The sequence below is a fragment of the Cibotium barometz genome, chromosome 42 (assembly GCF_041138505.1).
Source record: "Cibotium barometz isolate CiBa-2024 chromosome 42, ASM4113850v1, whole genome shotgun sequence".
NCBI classification, from domain to species: Eukaryota; Viridiplantae; Streptophyta; class Polypodiopsida; order Cyatheales; family Cibotiaceae; genus Cibotium; species Cibotium barometz.
In genome coordinates, this window is record NC_141087.1 from 14827005 (window position 1) to 14849823 (window position 22819).

The 22819-nt window shown below is 42.9% G+C and overlaps 1 protein-coding gene across 2 annotated transcripts; it reads left to right on the forward strand.

The window, feature by feature from the left end:
* Nucleotides 1–12990: 12990 nt before the first annotated feature.
* LOC147614199 (uncharacterized) lies at nucleotides 12991–21178 on the forward strand. Of its 2 annotated transcripts, XM_086780736.1 has the most exons (7): nucleotides 12991–14752; nucleotides 15337–15445; nucleotides 15762–15876; nucleotides 15969–16808; nucleotides 16908–17990; nucleotides 18099–18996; nucleotides 19833–21178. In XM_086780736.1, exons 1-7 carry the CDS (start codon nucleotides 14545–14547, stop codon nucleotides 20315–20317), a joined length of 3738 nt encoding a protein of 1245 aa, XP_086636862.1. In that variant the 5' UTR covers nucleotides 12991–14544; the 3' UTR covers nucleotides 20318–21178. The 2 variants fall into 2 exon arrangements, with proteins under 2 accessions (XP_086636862.1, XP_086636861.1); XM_086780735.1 differs by having other exon boundaries at nucleotides 16908–18996.
* The last annotated feature ends 1641 nt before the right edge of the window (nucleotides 21179–22819 follow it).

Here is a 22819-nt window from a genome sequence, read left to right on the forward strand (position 1 = left end):
ATCTAGAGAGACCAATCGACGCAAGAGACTTCAACCCTATATATATATATATATATATAGAGAGAGAGAGAGAGAGAGAGAGAGAGAGAGAGAGGCCCCCATTGGGAACCATAGTTTTTCAGCAAAATCCAATAACATAGACCACAGGTTAATATATCCTCTTGAGAAAACATGCACCCTCTTAAAATTGCCAAATTAGATAGATTCTCTCCTAGCCTGCAAAAGCCAGGCCTTCAGAAAGGCAGGTGAGGGTGTGCCAGTATGTATGGATTTTCACAGTTAAACACATTGAATTGTGATTTGATGTGCGTAGTTCTTACTAAGAAAAGGATATGTGCTACAGTGTACACATGCTACTCTTTTAACACTTAGATCAACATTGTACAGCCACACACAATAAGCAAAGGATATGTGCTAGAGTGTACACACATGCTGCACTGCCCATTTGTATACTTTTGCATAGTAAGCAAGCAGCCACACACAATAAGCAAGGGATATGTCCTGCACTACCCATTTGTACACACATTGTATAATAAACAGCAACACACATGGTGATGGGCTGGTTACACATAAGATCCTTGCCTGCTAGAGGGACCCATCATGACCACACAAGACTTGGATGGGCAATCTTGTCTATTCCTGAGGGTGTACTACTCGTATATACATGCATAACCCACACACAAGATGATGGTAAGTCTTCCTATGTATGCTAGATAACCCGAGGTCGAACCCCGGATCCGGATCCGGATCCGGTCAGAGCCCATGGGGAGACTTGAATTCTGTAAAAAAAAGATGATGGTAGGGAGGTCTTGCATAAACTAGATGATGGTAAAGAAAAGCAAGTGAAAGGCATATGTGATGGTACAATTGACATTGGTGTTAATATACAAACAATAAAAAATGATGGGATAAAAGGGGGTGAGCAAAAAGTGAGAGTTTTTGGGGGTTAGGATTTGGGATAGGAGGAGGTTGGTGTTGGGTGCAGGGAAGGAACAGGTGGGGAGGAGAAGACATTCTTGCAGGTTGATGTTTTGAGAAGAGGAAAGCCTCGGGCAGAAGAGAGCTAGCATGCACAGTGAAAAAAGGCACAAGCTCTGCTCTGTGCAGCCTAGGTAGAGAGAATGCAACACAGCAAGCTGAAGCAGGGTAGGAGGAAAAGAGAGTAAAAGTAGAATATACATCAGAGTCACATAGACATTATACAAGAAGATTATTGATTGATTGAGGGAGAGAGAGAGAAAAAGAGACAGACAGACACAGAGAGAGGGAGGATGTACATATACATGTATGATGTATACATTTACTTACATGTGCATGCGTCGTAGGGACATACATACATGAATTTGCATGTACACATATCCATCTAAATGTACGACCCCACACACATACACACACTCTCTCTCTTTATATATACAAATGCATATATAGGATATGTATATGGACTGTGTACACACACATGCATATAGGTGTGTACACACATACATATGTACTATATAGATGTGTACACACATATAACATGTGTGTACACATCTCTATAGTATAACATGCAGTATATATATGTGTACACATCTATGTAGTATATGTACACACACACCCCCCTCTTCTCTCTGTGTCAGTGTTTTGGACTCTCTCTGTCTGTCAAGCCTACTCAGAGAGATTGCTGCACAAAGAAAAGCGGAGACCACTTTCCTGAGAGTGATAGTTTGGAAAACCTGCCCAGTGCCCACCCTTTTACACACACACACACACACAGAAGTCAGAGGGGACACACAGCACAGGGCACCAACCCTTTCTTAACAATAAAAAAACCCACCCAAAACAAAAATTAGGGCATTTAATTCCACGATTTATCAAAATTAACCACCTGCAATAAAGCGGAAAACACAACAGTCGCGTTTTAAGGTGGTCCCAGGTTATTGTCAGGCATCTGGATTCCTGCCCTATGTACCCACTGTCCGGACGTCTATTAGCTCTCTCGTGTCCTCACGTCCGGACAAATGTGAACGCCAGCCCTACCTCTTTTATGGTTGTGGAAAGTGCAATGGCATTTTTGACTTCACATGCAATTTCCACGTGGCGTCCAATTCTACTTCGTCTTTTTCCTCTGAATTAAGTTTTAATTCCAACTTTTTTAGGAAATTTAAAACATATATATATATATATATATAATTTAAAAGTAAAAGAAGAAAAAAAGCACCTCAAGAAAGTCTAAGCAAGGCACCATTCGGTTACAAAAAACTTTTAATATAATTTTAAGGCTTTCATAAACAAAGATATATTATATTTGCTTTTTTGGTCTTGCCTTTAGGAGGACATTGTAAGGAGTGTCAGGTTTGGTTCATTCAAAAGCTCATATATCAAATGTGTTAGTATCAAGGGAATATAAGCATGCTTGTCTCTGACCCCGGCTCGAAAAACAAAACAATATGAAGGGAATATAATTGGATAATTTTTTTTAAATATATATTTTTTCATATATTCTTCATATCAAATTAAGAATATATTGCATGTGATATGTTGTAAATGGTGGTTAGAATTTGTTTCTCTTTATTTTTTGAAATTTTGAATGTTCGTAATACCTGTAGGACTCCATTTGTGAAACTGAGGTGACGATTGTCTTTTATCTATTTTTGATACATTTTTCCCATTCATTGTTAATTTCAAATCTCAATAGTGGTAGATACTTTTATTTCCTTCTAGAACTATGTGTGGGAATTTGCATATTCTATATGAAAATGTCAACAAATTTATGCGGTTATCTTTTTTCTACACGCCCGTGACCAACTAAAAAGTTGACTATGGTTAGTTTTTATCTAGGTTTCGACATCGGGTTATTTATGATATAGATGTCGAGTACTAGACACTTTTATCTAGGTATCAACATCGGGTTATTTATGATATAGATGCCGAGTACTAGACACTTTTATTTCTTTCTAGAACTATGTGTGGGAATTTACGTCTCTTGTATGTTGATGTCAACAAACGTATGTGGTTATCCTTTTTTTTTGTGCCCATGTGTAACTGAATTTTTTTTGGGATCCATATAGTAGGTATTTATATAATTATGCTGAGAAAAACAAACAACACACTTCAGGACATATACATCTGAAACTTCCTCACTACAGTCCTCTATTTTTCACCTTTTACTTCATTTAAAAGTTTACAAAGCAAATACCATCTCTCATCCTCTAATAGAAAGCTAGACTGCTCCCAAGATATCTGATAGCCCAGCAAAATGCATGCTTCCATCATAGCTTCTGTGGTGCAGTCCCTTGGAGATTGTTTTTCCAAACTACCCCCCTTCTTCGACCAAACTTTGACTGTGGCTTTGGTTCCCACTGGGTTCTCTATGAATGCAACAAAGGTATAATCAATCTATTTTTCCTTTAGGTACCATCTCTTGGTTCTGGGCCCAAATCTGGGCAGTCTGCAATTTCAAGCTTTACACAAGCTCTCCTATAAGTCAAGGGTTAGGAACCCCCCCAGTATGCTTGAGGTACCACCCAGAGTGAGGCAGAAATCAGGTAATGCTCCTTTGCAGATTTAGTAGAAGTTGATCCAGCCCATCTCCTCTTAGATTATTCAAATTACAAATAGACTAGCACATACAAACACATTTATGCATTACATATGTCGCATCAATGCCAACAAAGGAGACCTTATGAAACACAATAGCATTCCTAGTGCTTGAAACTTCCCACAAACAACAAGCTCTAATTATGTTAAACAGTGACCTTGCATTTTCATCATTGAAGGACCATTTCCCAAGAATCTAGTCCCCCCAGAAAGCCTGGATTGTCAAACATTGCTTAACCCATTTAGCAATCCTAGCCCATACACCTTTGATGGCTAGACACTCCCAAAAAGCATGTTTGCCATCCTCTAAAGCAGACTTGCACTTGGGGTAGCATCCACTAGAGATATTTTTTTGAAGCAATTTGCAGCCAATAGGAAGGACCCACATGCCAATCCTCCATAGAAACACTAAAAATCTCCTAGGGATCTGACTCTCCCACAGCTTCCCCCATCTCTTCTTCCAAACATCAGAACTCCATCTCACTCTCCAGATCTTATTGCAATAGTCTACATTGCCTTCACCACATCTCATTACAGCATAAAGGTCTATGGCTTTACCATTTACTAGCTTAACCCCATTGAACCAAGACTAGTCCTTAATCCATCATGTCTCGTCAACAGCAATAGAACACCACCCACTCTAAACAAATATCTCTCTCTACTAGACAAATGGAAATCCCTAATAAGATGGTCCGAGTCTTTCCACCCAACCAACCACAAACCAGTCCTAACAATCATTCAGACATTTTAATCCTTTATTGTTCATCTTCTTAGCAGAGGTAATGTCAAGTGCACCCAAGGGAGGGTTGAATTTATGTGTCCACTAGATCCCCAAGCTGAGCATAGAATTTCCATTCACTCTACATCCCCCATCCCAAGCCATCAAGCACACACAATCTTTCCATCTTTTACATAACATCTTGCAGAATGCAAAATTTGTAAGTTTAAGAGGAGCGTAAGAAAACAATTTATCTTTCCAACCCAAGTCCAGCCATCTACCTTTAGCATACACCTCAGATAATTCAACTAGTTCCCTAACCATTATGGACTAGGATTCAATCTGCAGCAAGCATTTAGGCAACAACAAGGCACTCCTTGCAAGACAATGAGTGGGCATAGGTAAAATGCCAATGCCCCCAACCCCCTTAAGGACTGACAGTTTGTCCCAAGCCAACCAAGCTGGGACCCTTTTGGATACTCTGCCATTCCTCCATAAGAAATCTAATAGAGCCTATTATCTTTTTCCAGTGGCACTTTCCAAAATCCAACATTAGGCATAAAAACATTATGCAAGCATTCAACAGAGCATTACAAATATCAATCTTGTTATGAAAGGGAACTCTAATACCTTCCCATTTCCTCAACTTCTCTAAAAACCTATTAATAGCCCACTCAGTCATCTATTTGTTAGTGACACCAACTCCAAAAGGAATTCCCAGTAATCTAACAATTTGTTCCTTATGCACCACCTCACACCCCCATCTCTACAAATCAAAGTCATTTTCTTCTGTCAAGCTAATAGTTTTGGATTTCTGGATATTACATCTGGATCCTGAAGCTAGTGCAAACTCCTATACAATGCCGAAGGCCAATCTTATATTGTTGTTCTTAGCTCTCAAAAACAACAAAGAGTCATCAGCAAAGCACTGTATAACTAACTCCTCACTATATCTTAACTTCAACCCTAAGATGCTCCCATCTCTACAAGAATTCTCTAGTGACACCACCAGAGGGTGAGAGGCTATAGCAAACAAGAGGGGAGCTAAAGGACAACCTTGTCTAACAGACCTGTTAATCTCAAACCCCCCCCACTATTCTCCCATTCAGTAACACCTTGGAGTACCCTCCCCAAGACAAAGTGTATATACAAGTTGCCATTTTAGTCCCAAATCCAAGCCTCTCCATAATTCTTGCTACAAAAGACCAATGAACCCTATCATAAGCCTTTTCTAGATCAAGTAGCATAATGTATTTCTATTGAGCTTTAAGAGCCACATCTCTTCCTAGCAAAGTTGCAAAGATGTTGCCATATATTGATCTACCCTTTATGAACCCATGTTGCTTGGGCAGAAAACGATCACGCTACACATGGAGAAGAGCCCTACTTGATTTTGGACTAACTCTGGATTAATCCTCAAGCATAAATTCTTGTCTTTTGAGTGGGAACACAGTCTCTCATTTAACCAAGTCAGGCACGTTCTTCTTCCTTACAAACTCAAACTCAGCCTCCTCTCTGCGACGCTTCATCTCTCCTTCGTTGTCAACTTCCCAATCCCCACACCCGCTCGAAGCATCTTCATCCCCATGGTGCCATAAACTGGACATCTCAGCCACGCATACAACCACCATCTTGTCAACCACCCATCGACGTACAGAAGCATGCAAGGACTCATGTGGAAAGGACACTTCACACCAATCCCCAAGACCGCTCGCCTCGCATGTGGCTCGACTCTCTCACCCCTCTCTCTTCGTGTAACTGAAAATTTAACGATGGTTAGTCTTTATCTAGGTTTCGACATCAAGATATTTATTATGATATGAATGCCGAGTACTAGGTGGATGTTTGATTATGATTTCTCCTCTCTCTCTCTCTCTCTCTCTCTCTCTCTCTCTCTCTCTCTCTCTCTCTCTCTCTCTCTCTCTCTCTCTCATAATAGAAGTAAGATGACAAGACTAAGGGAAAGTTTAACGCAGCCCCAAGCATTTAATAAGGAATGCATTGAAGATGGTGGCCCTTGCAAAAGTGCATGCTTCACTTTCTTCACAAATGCTCAACTCTGTCCTTTTTGGCAAAATTGGAAATTGGCTCTACTCACGAAAGGTATGATCTGAATGTTGACAATGAAATAGCTTACCTTATCTAGCATGTCTTTCCATCACTACATAGTACACAATTGTTTTGTGTCCATCCTCAACAATGTGAGCAATATGAGCATTCCAGTAGCAGCTATGTCTATAATACTTGGCTCGCCATGGAATTTGTTGGCGGAGTTTTTTAGTGTCTTCAGTGCAGTTTTGTACATTTTTTTTTTTGGGCTCTAGTAGGACACTACTTGCAAATATAGTAATATACAACTTGTTTTCAAAATAGAAAATAAAAACACACATTGACACATATATTATCTATTCATTGATCCTATCTTAGTACTCCCCTTAGTCCCCTACAACATCAAATATCCTTAGGCCCTATGGCTTCACCCTAGGAAGGTGCCAATTTTCTCAACTCAGTGGACCCTCAATGGTTCCAAGCATAAAAATCTAGCTCCAAAAAATGTAGGTGGTGGTTGCTAGTTCTATTGCTCCAACCTCTAGTTATCCAGTTGTGGCAACTAGCTTTGTGTTTCCTCCTACCACAAAGTAGCACGCTCCACCTAATGTTTTTTTTTTGGTTGCAGGGCAGATGTATTAATCAAGGGGCTTGTGTCTTCTCCTTGAAAGGCGGGAGTTTTTCCAAAACTGAAGGCCTCCGTAAAAGAAATCATCTCACTTCATGAAAACTCGTGTCCTCCTAATGAGAGGTTTCTAGGGGCAACCACAAACTAAGTAGCCAACTAGAAAGGTGGCTACTTGGTTGGGCACTCGTGTGGTGGAAACATGGTCTTATTTAAGTTACGAGAAACACTATATCTAAATTTAGAGAAAGAGCAAAATGTAATCATGAATACACTTCATACAAATTAAATAGTCGAATTACTTATTCCCTTAATTAGGTTAATCAAAATATTATACAAAATTTTATTAAAATTAAAATTTGTTGTTTGATGCTTTATTTAGAGAAAGGGCCAAATGTAATTATGGATAAACGTTCAATAGTGCACACTAGTGACACTACCTACTAGTTAGTAGTAAACAATATTTTTCCACATTGGAGTTAATTGAGCCATTCTAGCATTTTATATAACTTGGCCATCCATCCCTAATTGTGCCAAAATCGGCATAGTTGGATTTTTTAAATGTAACTTGGTCATTTCAATCACACATCTCATGGGAAAGAAACACCTTTGCATGCAATCATTGCAATTGCTATTTGCCCTATTGGGAAAACCCCTTTTAAGTTGCCAAATTGTCACCAAACTTGCCAAATCTGCACCAAGCCATCAAATTTTTTTAATAAAAGGTTTCTTATAGAAGGCTACACGTCCGCCGCTAACGTTTCCGCATCGATCATTTGGGACCCATATTTGCACAGGAAAAAAGAAACTTTCTGAATTGAACGTGCCTCTCACACATATATTTGCACGGGAAAAAAAACAAAGTGCACACAGGATTCACACCTCTCTCTCTCTCTCTCTCTCTCTCTCTCTCTCTCTCTCTCTCTCTCTCTCTCTCTCTCTCTCTCTCTCTCTCTCTCTCTCTCTCTCTTCATATTAGAAGATATATTACCAAAATTACCTTACAAATGGCCACATGGCTGCCATTTGATGTACTAGCACTCTCTCTTCGCTGTTCGCCCGCCTCTCTCCCACCTGGGCTGGCCCGTCCCTTTGCCCCCCTCGCTGTTCGCCCCTGCTCGCCGCCCCCTCTCTCCCTTTGTTCGCTTCTGCCGCCCCCCCTCTCTCTCTCTCTCTCTTCGTTGTTCGCCTGCCTCTCTCCCGCCTGGGCTGGCCCGTCGCTCTTCCCACCCAACCTTCCTTAGGCCCCCAAGGCAGCAACATAACTCTCTCTCTGCTGAATCTCTTCTTTCTCTTTTCCCTACATGGCTTGAACCCCCCTCCCTCTGCTACTATTTCGCGCTGCGTGCAGGTGTCATGGATTAATTTCCAGTCCATTGGCTATGGGAAGTTCTACAAAAAGTCATGGCCAAGACCGGAGTTAAAGAGAAGCTCGTAAAGGTGGAGGACAAGCTCAACACAATTATCAAAGAAAACAAGAAGATGGTCGACTCTTCCGTTACCGCAATCATAAACCGCCTCTCCAAACTCGAGAAGGGATTTGACAAAATCCAAGAGCTCGAAGAGAGAACATCCAAGCAAGAGGCTGAGATTTCAACATTCTTAAAGGAGAAACTAGTGGAGGCCCAATTGCATGCTAAAAGTCAAGCGGCTGAAATCTCAGCCCTCAAAAAGGAGTTGGAAGCCACTTCAAAAAGGAGCTGGAAGCCACTTAAAAAGGAGTTGGAAGCCACTTCAAAAGGCAAGCTTGAGGATGGAAAATTTCCGCCCTCCTTTATTGAAGAGCTGAATACCATCAAGGAACAAATGAGGATCATTCGAGAGGAGGAGGAGCAACATAAAGAGAAGACATCTTCATGGATGGAGGTGATCACAAAGACACAAAAGAAGATGGACGAGGTGGAGAAATGGATCGGTGTCGCCAAGAAAGGGAAAGGTAAAGAATCGCCACCCATCCCCACTCCCACCATCATCAACATGACCCTTGAAGAGGAGCAAAGGAGGAAGACTCGGGCCTTACATGCGAGTGTCCGGTCTAAAAGACCATGATGATGCGGAAGGGGAAACCAAGGAGCTCTTCTCTATGATGGGCATTGAAGCCACACACACAAAGGCATGGAGAGTTGGAAAGAAGAGAGAAGGTAGTGGCGAATCTTCTAAGGAGAGAGCACTTATCATTCGTTTCCCCTCAATGGAAGCGAAGAAGGGCTTCTTGAAGAGACGTCCTTCACTCAAGAAGACGGGAATATTTCTTGGAGATGACCTCACACTCTCGCAACTTGCCCACATGAAAGAAGTTGTGCCCGAGATAAGGGCAACCCGAGAGAAAGGGAAAGTGGCCTTCTATAGAGATGGTAGAGTGGTGATTATGGAGAGGCGCTCTTCATGACGGCGCGAGACCTATGGGACTACATTCAAAGCTGCTACTTGGAATCGTAATGGATCTCTACGCCTTGATGTAGGGGCTTTTGAGGATAGTTTCACTGGGAGGGACATCATCTTCTACTGTGAGACGCATCAGGCTCCTGGACAGTCCATGCCACATGTTAGTGGATATCGATGGGAGACAGCTTGTAGACAGGAGACTCGTTCAGAGCATAGAGGACGGGGCTCAGGAGGAGTGGCAGTATTGTTTAGAGAGGAGCTACAGCCACTAATACACATAGTCCGTAGAGATGAGCAGGCTAGGTACATGTGGGTTAGAGACTGAGGGCAGAGACGGGCAGATATCTCTACATTGCTATATGCTATTTTGCTCCTAGTACATCAGTGTATGCATCACCTAGCGGGCAGTCTCCCTTTTCTATTTTGGATGATGACATTAGGGAGTTCTCCAGGGATGGTGACATCATTCTCCTGGGGGACTTCAATGCCAGGACCGCCCATAACCAGATAGTATTTTATGATACCTCAGAGGAGATGTTGAGGGAGCTTGATGTTAGGGATGTGGGCCTATCTAGACTCTCACAGGATGAGGAACATACAGTGTATGGGTGGTATTTGATAGCCATGGGGACTACACATGGATTGGCCATCCTGAATGGCCTACAGAGATTCCCGACAGTGGGCAGTTTCACTAGCTTTCCACATCGGCATGGTGCTAGTACAGTGGACGATAGTTGTGGGGCAGGTACATAGTACTCAGGGTATATCTGAGATGGTTCACTCAACTATTGGGGTGAAACAGGGCTGCCCCCTTTCTCCCACCTTATTTGGGATCTTATTTGGGATGTATGTGGATGAGGTTTCGGACTATGTAGAGTGGGAGGGTGACAGAGGAGCACAGCTAGCAGGGACATGGCAAGACTTGACTCAGCTGGACCTAGGAGGACATGGATACAGCCGACACACGAGCTTGGTACGAAGATGGCTTTCTATAGAGATCATCTTCTCCAGCTCACGGAGGATGGGTTTGTGATTAGACCCAGCTACATGGATACTCATCTTTCTCATGGGGTACGGTGTGCTATTGGTTAGATGCGCACATCCTCACACCAGCTAGAGATTGAGACTGGCAGATTCAAAAGAGTACCAGCTGAGGCCAGGATTTGTCAGTAGCTGTGCTAGATGGAGCCAGAGACAGAGTTACATTACATATGTCACTATCCAGTATATTATGAGATACGAGGCCGTTTTCATTGCCTGTTCAAAGAGGGTTTCGGACCACTTTCTAGAGTCATGAGATACCAAGATCAGAGATGCCTCAGATTATACCTGCTGGAGCTGCGTAGACATAGAGAGGGTCTCTTGAGAGGGAGGGGATCAGAGAGGGAGAGACCTACAGAGGCAGATTACAGACTTCTTTCAACCAGAGATTGAGCAATCAGGCCAGCAGGCATTGCACCTAGCCCCAGAGTATAGCCGCATCAGAGGTCCACTGATTGATCGGGCTATAGAGCTGGGGCAGTCCAGGCAACCCGAGATGAGAGGCCTATCCCAACACCGACAAAGACTACAACAGAGTATAGCCGCATCAGAGGTCCACTGATTGATCGGGCTATAGAGCTGGGGCAGTCCAGGCAACCCGAGATGAGAGGCCTATCCCAACACCGACAGAGACTACAACAGAGGATCAGGACCATACTAGCACGGCATGGGAGACGTCCAGTCGGAGTACTCACCATGGAGGACATTCAGGATATCCGCCATCGACCGATGAGAGACATCTTTGGATAGTGATGTATATGATGCTTACCTTTGTTGCTCGAGTTTTCCTTCCCAGATGTTATCCATTAGGAGCTCCTAGTACCTTACTTTTCCTCATAGTTGTTGTTTCAGTTTTAGTTAGCTGTTTAGTTGTTTTAGCTTTTCTTGCACAGACATTGTATCAGATCCACCAATTGTTGTAACCTTTTTGGTCTCATAGGTCATTTTGGCCTTTTAAAGACGTTAATATATCGTTTCCTCTCTCTCTCTCTCTCTCTCTCTCTCTCTCTCTCTCTCTCTCTCATATGCGCACACACACAGGCTTTGCCTCAACTAGAAAATGTGAGAATGTGAGGCGAAGGGCTTTTTAAAGGCTTCATCAAACCCTCCAAATTAAGGCTTCATCAAACCCTCCAAATTATTGAAGCGGCGTTGGGACCTTTTGCTAGAGATTTCATGAAGATTCGTGATCCCAATAAGGTTTTTTTTTTAACTACTAGCCCTCAACTAATTAATTATTGCAAAAAACGTATGGGGCCCGTATATTTAGCGATTATGATGGATTGCCAAATTGGAAAAAGGGAAAATACCATCTCAATTTTTTAAGGATTGGGTTATATATATTTAGATTAAAGTGTGAAAGCTTGTTACGATAATTTCCCCACCATTGTTTCCCTGTTTTATATATTATGCAACATAAAACTTCTTGATAAAATAAATTGAGAAGAAGTTAAAAATCCCAAGTATGGCCGTGATTTATTACCTAATCAAAATCTCTTTTTTTTAATAATTCGATGAAATCTGGGCTTGATTGATGAAAACGATGGATTGCAATCACCCATCTAACCAGCTTTTCGGTTGAATTCCGTTAAGGAGCAATTTGCTTGAAGATGGGTAGTCAATTTTCAAGCCAATAAAGAGAAATGCCAACTTATCCACACTAATTATTTTTAAACCTCAATGCCATTATCCATAATCTTTATCTATCTGTATAAGAATATATTTGATTGATAGCTCTTTTTGACCTAAGGCATCATGGTGTCATATTTTTTCATATTCAATAATCCCATTAATTAATGTGCTACCCTAAGTTCAAATAAGGTCTTCAACTTAGTATAATAATATAGCTTTAAGAGAAATATGCCACACTAATCATCAAAAAATAGTGCTAAGAAAAACCCATTAATTAATTGGCCTTTAGGGGATCCAAGGGAAAAGTAAACTAATAAATAAATAGCTTGCTTTTATAGAGACCAACCAATAAAGCGGCCATTGATTGCTTGTATGGTATTTGAAGTTTATAATAATAATAATTATTATTATTATTTGCACCACTTGCTCATTTCCTTATTTTTCGCTAGCAATAAGATAACATAATAAATATTTATTAACCAACTTATTATCACTTAAAAATTTGCGGTAAAATCAATAAGTTATTTTTGCTAGCAATAAGATAACATAATAAATATTTATTAACCAACTTATTATCACTTAAAAATTTGCGGTAAAATCAATTATAACGAGACGCAGAATTTTCCGATGCAAAAAGCTGTTGACATAAATGCTGCTGCTTTTTTCTCTCTCTATCTCTCTCACACGCACGCGCGCAGACCCCCACACACACACACACGTTCCCATCCTTATCCCATGCATTTCACCCTCATAGGATTTGGCTGGCAAATTTCAACCCAATTTTGCTTGCTTTTTCTACCTGTCGCACAGCATTGCGCCTCTTCTACACAGTATTTACTTCTAAAACGCAAGCGCGCGCGCGCGCACACAAAAGCAAACAGTCACCTCTACACAAAAGCTCTGAGTATTTTGCTTTCCCTGCAAGTGACCCCAATTTAAGCTTGTGTGTGGCTTCTTCAAGCATGGGGGATACCCTCCCCCCATTCCCACCCCACCCCCACCCCCACCCCCACCCCCACCCTTCCTCAGCACCTCACCAGCTCTCTAATGGGGCCAAAAAAAATGCATCAATCAGTTGTTGGGTGGGTCTCCCTTGAGCACATTAACAACCCAATGAGCTCTCAGCAAAGCAAAGCTTTTACATGCTTTTGATGATGTTTCTAGATAGAGACACTGCAGAATGCAACAAGATTAAGCTGATCTAATCCAATCTTAGCTTAAATTAGCTTCCTTTGGTGGTGTAATCTTGTTGGTGACACTGTTATTCAACGCCTGATGCAGCCAGATCATTGCCACCAAGGCAGAAAGCAGGCCATTGCCAACAACAACAAAGAGAGAGGAGAAGCAAAAGCAACAGCAGACATAGCAACAACTATTGCCCATTGCTAGAGTATTAGGAACAGGAATGCTCTCTCTCTCTCTCTCTCTCTCTCTCTCTCTCTCTCACACACACACACACGCACACACACACGCACATCACACACACACTGCAATGCATCAGACAGGAAAAGCAAAAGCAGCCCATTTCTAAGAAGAAGAAGAAGAAGAAGAACTGTAGCACATGAAAAGATGCGCTAACAGATTGACGGGGGAATTGTGAAGAAGACGGTTTTGGGCGGATAAATCACTTTGATTATTGCATAACTTATCAGTAGGGTCGCCTCCCTTTTTATTTCTACCGTTTTTGCCGGCCCAACAGTGCCTCAACTCAGCCGTCCCAAATTGCATTTTTTTGGTGGTAAATTTGGATTACAAAAGACTTCAATTTGGACCTTGAGAGTGACGGAAGCGCTCTCAGTGTGCCAAAAATTCTTAGCCTGATTTTGTCTTCACTCTTTGCTTTGCCAAAGCATGTGTACAACACAGTGCTTAATCTGCAGGATTAATTGCTCTGCAGGGGCTTTGCAAGATTACAGTGAAAAATAAGTGATCCCACTTGAAAGCTATTAACCACATCCCCCCCCCTCTCCAAAAAAAAAACCGAATGGATGAGATTTGCAGCTAAGTACCCATCTTTTGTAGTAAATAAGTAGAGATTACCTGAAGTAGAAAGAGAATCAGAGGCTGGAAACCCTTCCAATTGCAAACATCTGCAGTGCACAGAATTGGACTTGCAAGACAGCGAGCAATTGATCTCAAATTACAAGAAAAGAAAGCTTTTTGATCCTCACTTGTGGCCTGCACAGTGCAAAAGCAAGCTTTTTTATCTCCAATTGTAGCCTCCATTTTGGAAAGCAAGGTCTCTGATGCTTCAGATGTGGCCTGCCTTTTGGCAAGCAAGCTTCTTGTAGCCTGCCTTGAATATGCTATGGAGGGGGTCAGTGAGCTCTACTGTACGGGAATATGCTCAAACTGTAGTAGGAAAGGAGAGAACAACAGGCAAGTGTTAGCGACAGCCATCAGGAGAATATACAGGAATGGCCCAGATTGTGCCTTTAATTGGTGAGCTGACAGTTATTGCTACCTGTGTAGTAGCAGTAGCAGCAGGAGAAGCCTTGCTTTTTTGCTACTGGTGGTGATGCAGGCAATGAGGAATCAAAGCCCTCGCCGCTCCACAGGTGGTGGAAGGCAGCAGAAGTGGACAAGGAGCAATGAGGGCTGGTTAAATGACAGGGACAGTGGCAGCGGCAGCAGAGACGAGGACCTTGCCCTCTTCTACGACATGCGAACCCGGGAGCGCAAGAACTTCCTCCACCCTTCCACCGATGACATTGAAGCTTCTCTGCGTAAGTTCATCATCGGATTGGCTGCATAACACAGTTTATCATCATAGATTTGCCTGCATTTTTTTGCCCACTACCCATTTACTCTACCCATCTGCATCTGCATTATGCCCACACCCCATTGGCTACATTTTCCTGGACTGCCCTACATAAGACTCTAAACTCTATGCCTTCAACTGCTGATTTCATCAGATTCACTGATTTTTTCTCAAAACCCATTTTCTGCAGTTCACCTGTGTCTGATGCAGGCAGTTTTGTAGTTGGTTTCAAGTACAAGTTCATGAATTATACTGCAGTGCTATTTGTGTGCTGTGAAGATTGCAGTGTTGTTTTGTGGCTTATTTCAGTCCAATTTTGTGCGTCTTACATTGTGGATGGGGTGGAGTGTCTGCAGCAATGGTTATTTCTGTAGTGCAATGTCTTGAGTGCAATGCAAATAGTGGGTTAGTTGCAGTCCAATTCTGGGGGTGCAATGCAACCAGTGGGGTATCTGCAGGGTAGCCTGGATTGGAGAGAGAGAGAGAGAGAGAGAGAGAGAGAGATTTCGTGCTAACCAGTCCATTATGTTGTGATCCAACTTCTTGTAGCAACAAAATTTGGAGGACTCACTGGTTTTCGTATCTCTACTTCATCAACACCCCCTTGGAAAGGCAATGATCTTCTCGCAACTGACTCAGACAAAAATGATTATGACTGGTGGGTACCCTTCTATTTCACAAGATTGCTTGTCCCCTCTCATGCCCATCGAGTGGCCCATTCCATCAGGATGCATGTACTCATATTTGATCACAGTGCATGTCTGTCACACATGGATCACCACTGTTACAACTACATCCCACTTTGTGAGCAACACGATCTAACCTTATCAACATGTAAAAGGGTTCTCCCTATGTGTGCAAGCAGAGTTCCCATGCTCTTGACTATCATGCAGGTTATATTCCCAGTGTGTATTATTACTGGTTAAATTGTATGTAGAATGCTAACTTAAGTGAGAAAGTTTGGATTAATGCAGGCTTCTAACTCCACCAGGAACCCCTCTTTTCCCATCATTGGACAAAGACTCTCCACTGACCCATGTGGAACGGAGTGCTCTTACTCAAACTCACTCTGCTTCAAAAGTTTCAAGAGTAAGCAGTTTTGCTTGAGCTGTTTCTTGGGCTTTCTAGGTAAGCTTTACAATGTGTGATGAATGTAATGTGCTGTTTTGCCAAATTGCCAGTTCTCAGGACCAAGTGCAAGAGAGCTGCACAACAGAGTTTCGGCCAGAAGCCCTGGCCCTCGCACACCAACAAGCATAGCCTCATCTACAAGCAGCACAAACACACTTATGAGAGGAAAAGCACCTTCCCCTTCAAGAATAAGTTCAAGCCCAACACTTAGACCTGCTACTCCAACAAAGTCACTGACAAGGTCAACAACTACCTTGAACAGGGCATCAACAAGGTCCTCGCCTCCAAGATTGAGACGGTTGAACACATCCCCAAGTGTGCGATCATCTTCCACAGAGAGAAATGCCCATCCTTCAAAGGGAAGGAATAGAGGAGCTTCAGTATCACCAAAACTGCAGGCGTGGAAGCCGTCTGAACTTGGGTTCTCTGCAGAACCCCCTCCTAACCTTCGCACTTCGATTTCAGACCGACCAAGCTCTAGGGGTACAACATTGCATTCAAGGCCAGGCACCCATGTAGAAGCCAGGCACTCCTACTCTGAGACAATTGACATCAGTCGATCTCGGTGGCGCAATTCCTCATCATCTGGTTCAAGAGTCTCCAGCTCCACAACCAGTCAAGATCATTGGAGCAGTAAAGGATCGGTCATCTCTTCATCAGATGATGGCACAGAGGTCCTGGAACCCACTTTTCTTGACTTCAATGCTGCAAGTCCAAGTCCTACGCTTGGAGATACTAAGACAGTAGGTGGAAGGTTTGATGACGGCGTAAGTATCAGGTACAGTAATGCCATAAAACAGCAGATAAGGTCAACTAGCTCCTCCATAGAGACACTTGGCTTCTCCAATGCTTCCTCAAGGAAGTCTCTGGAACCATCCATGCGGCGTGTGGTATGCTACTTTCATTCTTCCCAGTGTTTTTTCTTCACATGGATTGCATTTTCTTAAGTCTTTTATTTGCATGATTTCAGATTCTGCTTATCTGTGCAGGATCATCACTCCATCTCACAAAACATGTTTCGGCCTCTGCTGTCCAGTGCCCCTACATCCTCGTTTTATAATGTTGGGCATCCAGTTGCACGGCACAGGCCTGCAAGTCCCATCTTAGAGCCTTCCATCACAGCTAGCAGCAATGCAAGCTCAGAGCAGGGCGTAAGGATCTTCCCTGGCGATGAGAGCAGCGATGAAGGGGAGACAGAAATAGAGAGCAAATGGGACAAGAGCTTGTCTCCTGGACCTGCAATCAGTAAAATTAAGGTCAACAGAAATGGTGCAATAGATCCAGAGTATATTGAAAGGCATGATTATGTGGATCAATTCGAGCATGAGAGTGTCACCGACAGCACATCAAGCCCAATGGGTGCAATCCATGGTTGTGAGATGGATAAAATCAGGAATGGAAATACTCTTGATTCACCTGAACATGAAGCATTTATAGAGAGAAGTCAAGCTAGTCATAAAGAATCTGCACAAGGAGGGGACGACTGTTCTTTCACAACTAAGTTTCCCATTAGTGATCGTGAATATGGTTCTGTGGATAGTGACTCTCCAGGTTTACATTATCAAAGGGACGTCACTGCTTCACCTCACAGCCAAGAAACTGCAGATCAGGCATTTGTAGACATTGAAGAGGACCTCTCTATACAGTATAATGGCACCCAATGGCAGGATTGTGGCTCCATTGATCTGCACAAGTCTCACTCTGTTCCAGATATACCTAAGGTACCGACCCTCGATATGAGTCAGACCTCAAACCAACCATACAACTCAGACCAAGAAAGGCTGCAAGAAGCAAGTTATGAAGCCAGGTATGAGCAAGTCGCCTGGTCTCCACAAAGACAAGCCAGCATGCCCAACTGCTCTGATAGTAAGCAAAGCCAACCAATTAACCTTAGAATGGATATTTCCACAGATAAAACACCCTCTAGTCATGCAGAATATGGTGGCTGCTTGAAATCTAAAGAAGTGGTAGATCCATCAGTGTCAATCCAACCTGCTTTATTGATGGACAACACAGATTCACCAGAGAGAGGGCATCTGCCGGTTGGCACGTTGCCAAAGTCTTCCAAGCAGGTAACCAGGATCAGTCCCTTAGTGGATGAACTTTCGTTAGAAAGATCGCATCTTGTCAACATAAGCGTAGATTCCTCTCTCAAGCCTGACATATATTGTGGCACACAGATGTCAGTGTACCCGGAAGCAGTTGAATGCCCTTTAACTACTGGTGCAAGCAGCAAAGGGAATTGGGACCAGTGTTCTTACCATGGACTCGAATCATCAGGGAAAATGAGCACCGGTGAGTTCACTCCAAGATCACAAAGACAAGAAGGCCTCCTCCATCAACCTGAACTGGCTTCACAAGACAGTTGCCGTGAATATAACATTGACATACTGGAAACTATGGAGGATGTATTTATCAGAGGGTCTGAAACTAGTGGCTCTGGGACACCTAGAAAGCTGTTGTTTGTTGATAGTGCGAGTGATATTGATCCAGGGAAGACTATGCTTGGGGAGCGAATAGCTAACTCTCAAGTAAATAGCCTTGCAATCAACTTGGAGGAAGAAGTTCTTGAACAGCTAAAGAAAGTCGTGTCACACCATGAGGGTACTGAAGCTACTTTGTCGGGGGGAGATGAAGATAGATTCTATACTGCTGCAACTGTGAACCCAGATGCCTTGTTTTCAAAAGCACAGGACAAACAGCATGATGTTGCTATAGGTATCCCAGTTGACCTGAAATCCAGGGATGCTATAGATGATGGAGATGAGTTACCTAAGAAAGTTATGGTTGAAAAAGCTTCTGCAGATATCCCAATTGAAGGTTTTGAGCCCAAATATATGGAACTGCAAAAAGCATTTGGTAATGGACCAATCAAAACTTGGGTCTCCTTAGAGGGGATCCCTCAAAGCTCAAATGAGATGCAGCAGTTCAGCAGCCCTGAATTGCTTTCAATGCATGTCAACTCACAAGAAATTAGCTCGCTTGCAAAAAATACACACGGTGAAGGCCAAGAGAACATAGCTATGCAAATGGTTTCACCAATGCTTAGAGAGGATCAGCAGCAACCTCATCTCACAGGTAAGATTAATGAAATCGTTTCAGCTGTTTTCCTGTGGTGGTTTGACCATGAGTTTGTGAGTAATTATAAGCAGAATAAGCAGACACAGGACCTTTTAAGGGCAAGAAGCCGCTTTTGTTTTGCTTGCAAGGTTCTTCCTTTTCGGCTGACCTCTCGTCTCATCCTCTCTCTCCCCACTGCTGCCAAGATCAAGTTGTTTGTAGGAGTCGTCGTCGTCTCTTGCATTTAGAGACACAAGCTAACTGGTATTTGGTACTGCCACTGCATGCTAAAGGTCTGTAAACATGGATTTAGACAGTGAGGAACTTCGCAATAAATCCACACTTGTGCAGGGAGTATCTTTCTTTCCCAATCCTGTCCCAAATGCCTCAGAGTGGGAATGAAGTCTACCTAGAAATGAGTGAATGCATTTATTAAGGGCAAGGGGAATACTATAGATGATTGGCATTTGAAATATGTCATGCAGCTATGCTGGTTATAATGTCCCCCCACACTGTGTCCCTTTGCCTTGGCCAAAGTGGCCCAGATTGTTTGTGCAGGTTGGCTGCCCACACGGGGTGCATACAGCTGGTTGAACCATCTGCAGCCCCATCTGCTGGGACCTTCTGTCAGCCATATGCCTGAGCAGCTGCTGCTGCTGCTGCCACTAGACACTAACATAATCAATAAACATTCATTCAACCAATGAAATTGGACATTAATTCCAACTCTTTGATTGATCTAGCTGATGCTGGGGAACATTTATGCATGTAGACATAAAGTTTTCGCATGAAAGTCACTCTTGCCAAATTTACGATAATAACTCACAGAAAACTGTGGTATATCTGAAATGCAGAGTCCCCTCTAAGGACCAGTGCAAGCCCAGGGTGGAAACCTGCAACGCACAATTTTTCCATGGAGGAAGCTACAAATACAATACTGTTTTGCAGTTCTATTGTGCATGACATGGTGTACAAGGCAGCATCCATAGCAACCGAGAAAGAAGAAGCTGCAGCTGTGACTGTGGCCACGACACCATTATGGTATCAAGTAAGAGGACAATTTCCAAATGCAGATTACATAAGCTCTTTAAGAGGAAAAGTGACAAAAACAGGAACCTGGAAAGGCAGGCACAAGGAAGCCAAGTCTTCTGTCGAGTGGTCTCACAAAGAGGAAACCATCAATGTTCCTGTAGCAATCACTCAGCATCCCACTCCTATTGATGGAATGAAGAAAAGTGCTGCGGGCATGGAGGCTGAAATGGCCTCCCCAGATGCTGTCAAAGAGAAAAGTCATATAAAACTGACAGTAAACTCCAATTGCCAATGCACTATTATGTAAACGGGATGGTTTTTTACCAAAAACAGTCAGTAAAGGGTGCATTTTCAACATGATGCTGATGTACTGTAAGTAAAGACAAGGGTTTTGGCCATGATGCTGATGTACTATCATGTGAAGGGGAGTGTTTTCAGCATGATACTGATGTACTATCATGTATAGGCAAGGGTTTTGACCCTAGGGTTTTTGCATTGCTATGTGAAGGTAAGGGTTTCTAGCTCTAATGGGCTATGCAAGCCGTGTGAAGGGCAGGGTTGCAGACCTGATATGTATGCAGCAGCAAGACCAGTTTTGTATGAAGGGAAGGGTTTTTGGCCTATTGACAAGAGGTTATTGGGCATAATATCCATGCATTATGATGTGAAGGAAGGTGTTCATCTTTTTTCTTTGATTGCTGGATTGACCGTGATGTCAGGGCGGCTCAAAACCGGGTGTGTTTGTGCTCTGTGGGCCAAGGAAAGGTTTTTTGTTCTTATGTCAATGGGATTGGCATGTGGAGGGCAGGTTTTATGATATAATGCCAATGTCCTAGCATGCTAAGGGATATAATGTCAATGCTCTAGCTGCTCTAGCATGGTAAGGAAGGTTTATCAGACCTACTGTGGATGCATTAGCATACAGAGTAGTGCTACTGTGGAAAAGGAGGGTTTTTGGACAATGCACTATTTATGTTGTGAAGGAAAGGTTGCATGCCTCACCTTTGTTTTGTTGTTGTAGCGCCCAGATGTGATTAAGCTTTTGGGATTGTGTGTATTACTCCAGCCAGCATCACCCTGTGTACAGTATGTCAACAGTCACCCATTATTATTTCTTTTCAGCAAATTACCCAGCGCTAAGAAAGAAGCTGCTTTCATTTTAATAAAAGGAGACTTCTGACTTTCATCCCCACACAAAAGAAACCAACCCCGCCCCCCTCCTCCCCCCTCCTCCTCCTCCGCATCCCACCCCCCTCCTCCTCCTCCTCACCATCCCCCCCTCCCCCACTCTCTCTCCCTCCTCCTCCTCCTCCTACAGTATACGTGTTCCTCCCTCTCTTTCTCTCTCTCTCTCTCTCTCCTCCTCCTCCTCCTCCTCCTCCTAACAGTATACGGGGAACCCAAAGTATAAAATACAATTGTGACGAGGTCTTGAAAAAATGGTTCAAATTTCAAATAAGTTACTAGAGAAATATTGCTTGTCCCTCTTTCCACCTAGTATTTCTCTCTCATTACAACAAAGCCCAACTAGAAGGCAAGCCAAATTGAAATCGTATAGTACAAGGGAAATACAGAAATTTAAAAGAGATTTAATGTGCTTATCGAAGCACACCATAGTGTTATGGGAATCTTAATCCTTAAGTTTTGGTTCCAAGATGACGACGCGTATTGGGGTGGTCGTGGGGAGTTAAGTCACATGTGTTGGTGCATGTAGCGGTACAATAGGTGGTGGCTAGCACGTGTCTTGTGCATGTAGGTGGGCGAGTTGATAGGATCTCGAAGTTGGTGGAAGCTTGGGATCAGTTAGAAGAATCGGGAGATGGTGGATGGGGGGATTAGGAATCAGAAGAGTAGATGAAGAGACAATGTGAGGAGCAAGAAGGTGAAGAAGCGACAACAAGGTTGGATCTCCTCGCGACGACTGCATGCCCAAAATTGACAAGAAAACCTGTGTATTGGCAAGGTAAATGTTAATATCCCATCAAAGTTGGTCAAAACGTAGATTGGCTTGTTTTCAATGTGTAGCGCGATTCTATTTTGCCCAAGGAAGCCGCCTAGCAAAGCTTAGATTGAGAAGTGGCTACAAGACAAGATCTTTCATGAGAAAGTTGTGTCTCAAGTTTTTTATCTTGGGAAATGCCTTTTCAATGTATTGTTCATAAAAGGACAGACTGTCGACCTATTTGCAAGGGCCCCGCTCTTCATGGGCACAAAATTGGTGCATGCAATGCCTTTTAACCCTGCCTTTGATGTAAATATCAGTCTCAAAGAAGCATGCTCGGTGTGGGTTCATATCGTGGGTCTTCCGCCCTGGCTGAGGCCTGCATTGAGGGATTTGGCCATCACTTTAGGTCCAGTATTATTTGTGCCAAGAGATGATGATAATGGTCGCCACTCGAATAAAGTTTGTATATCTAGAACACATTGGTGGAGACACCAAAAACACTGGAAATGGATTTAGGGGAGCTAGGAAAAATGGAGTTGAAATTAAAATTTGGGAGTTTCCCGGGAGCATGTTTCAAATGCAATGGCTTTGAACACATATCCTGGAACTATGGATTGGAAAATAAAGTGGAAATCGATGAAGAAGGAAGGAAGGAGGAGGCTTCAAAGGGGGGGAGCAAAGTTGGGACTAGTAAAAGGCAGGCTGATAAAGAGGATAAAAGGGAAGATGGTTATGGAGGGAGGGGAAAGTAAGGATCAAGGGTGGACTAGGGTAAGAGATAGATCTAAGGGGGGAAATAATCTCAGGCAAGTTAAAGGAGAGGCTAGGAAAAATCAAACTAAAATGGATGCAAGATGGGGCTGA

What these genes read in the sequence shown, in the direction of transcription:
- LOC147614199 (XM_086780735.1), top strand. Translation starts at nt 14,545, where the DNA reads ATGCAGGCAATGAGGAATCAAAGCCCTCGCCGCTCCACAGGTGGTGGA. An exon ending in TGACATTGAAGCTTCTCTGC is followed by an intron (nt 14,753 to 15,336) that starts GTAAGTTCATCA and finishes AACTTCTTGTAG; the next exon opens with CAACAAAATTTGGAGGACTC. An exon ending in AACCATCCATGCGGCGTGTG is followed by an intron (nt 16,809 to 16,907) that starts GTATGCTACTTT and finishes TTATCTGTGCAG; the next exon opens with GATCATCACTCCATCTCACA.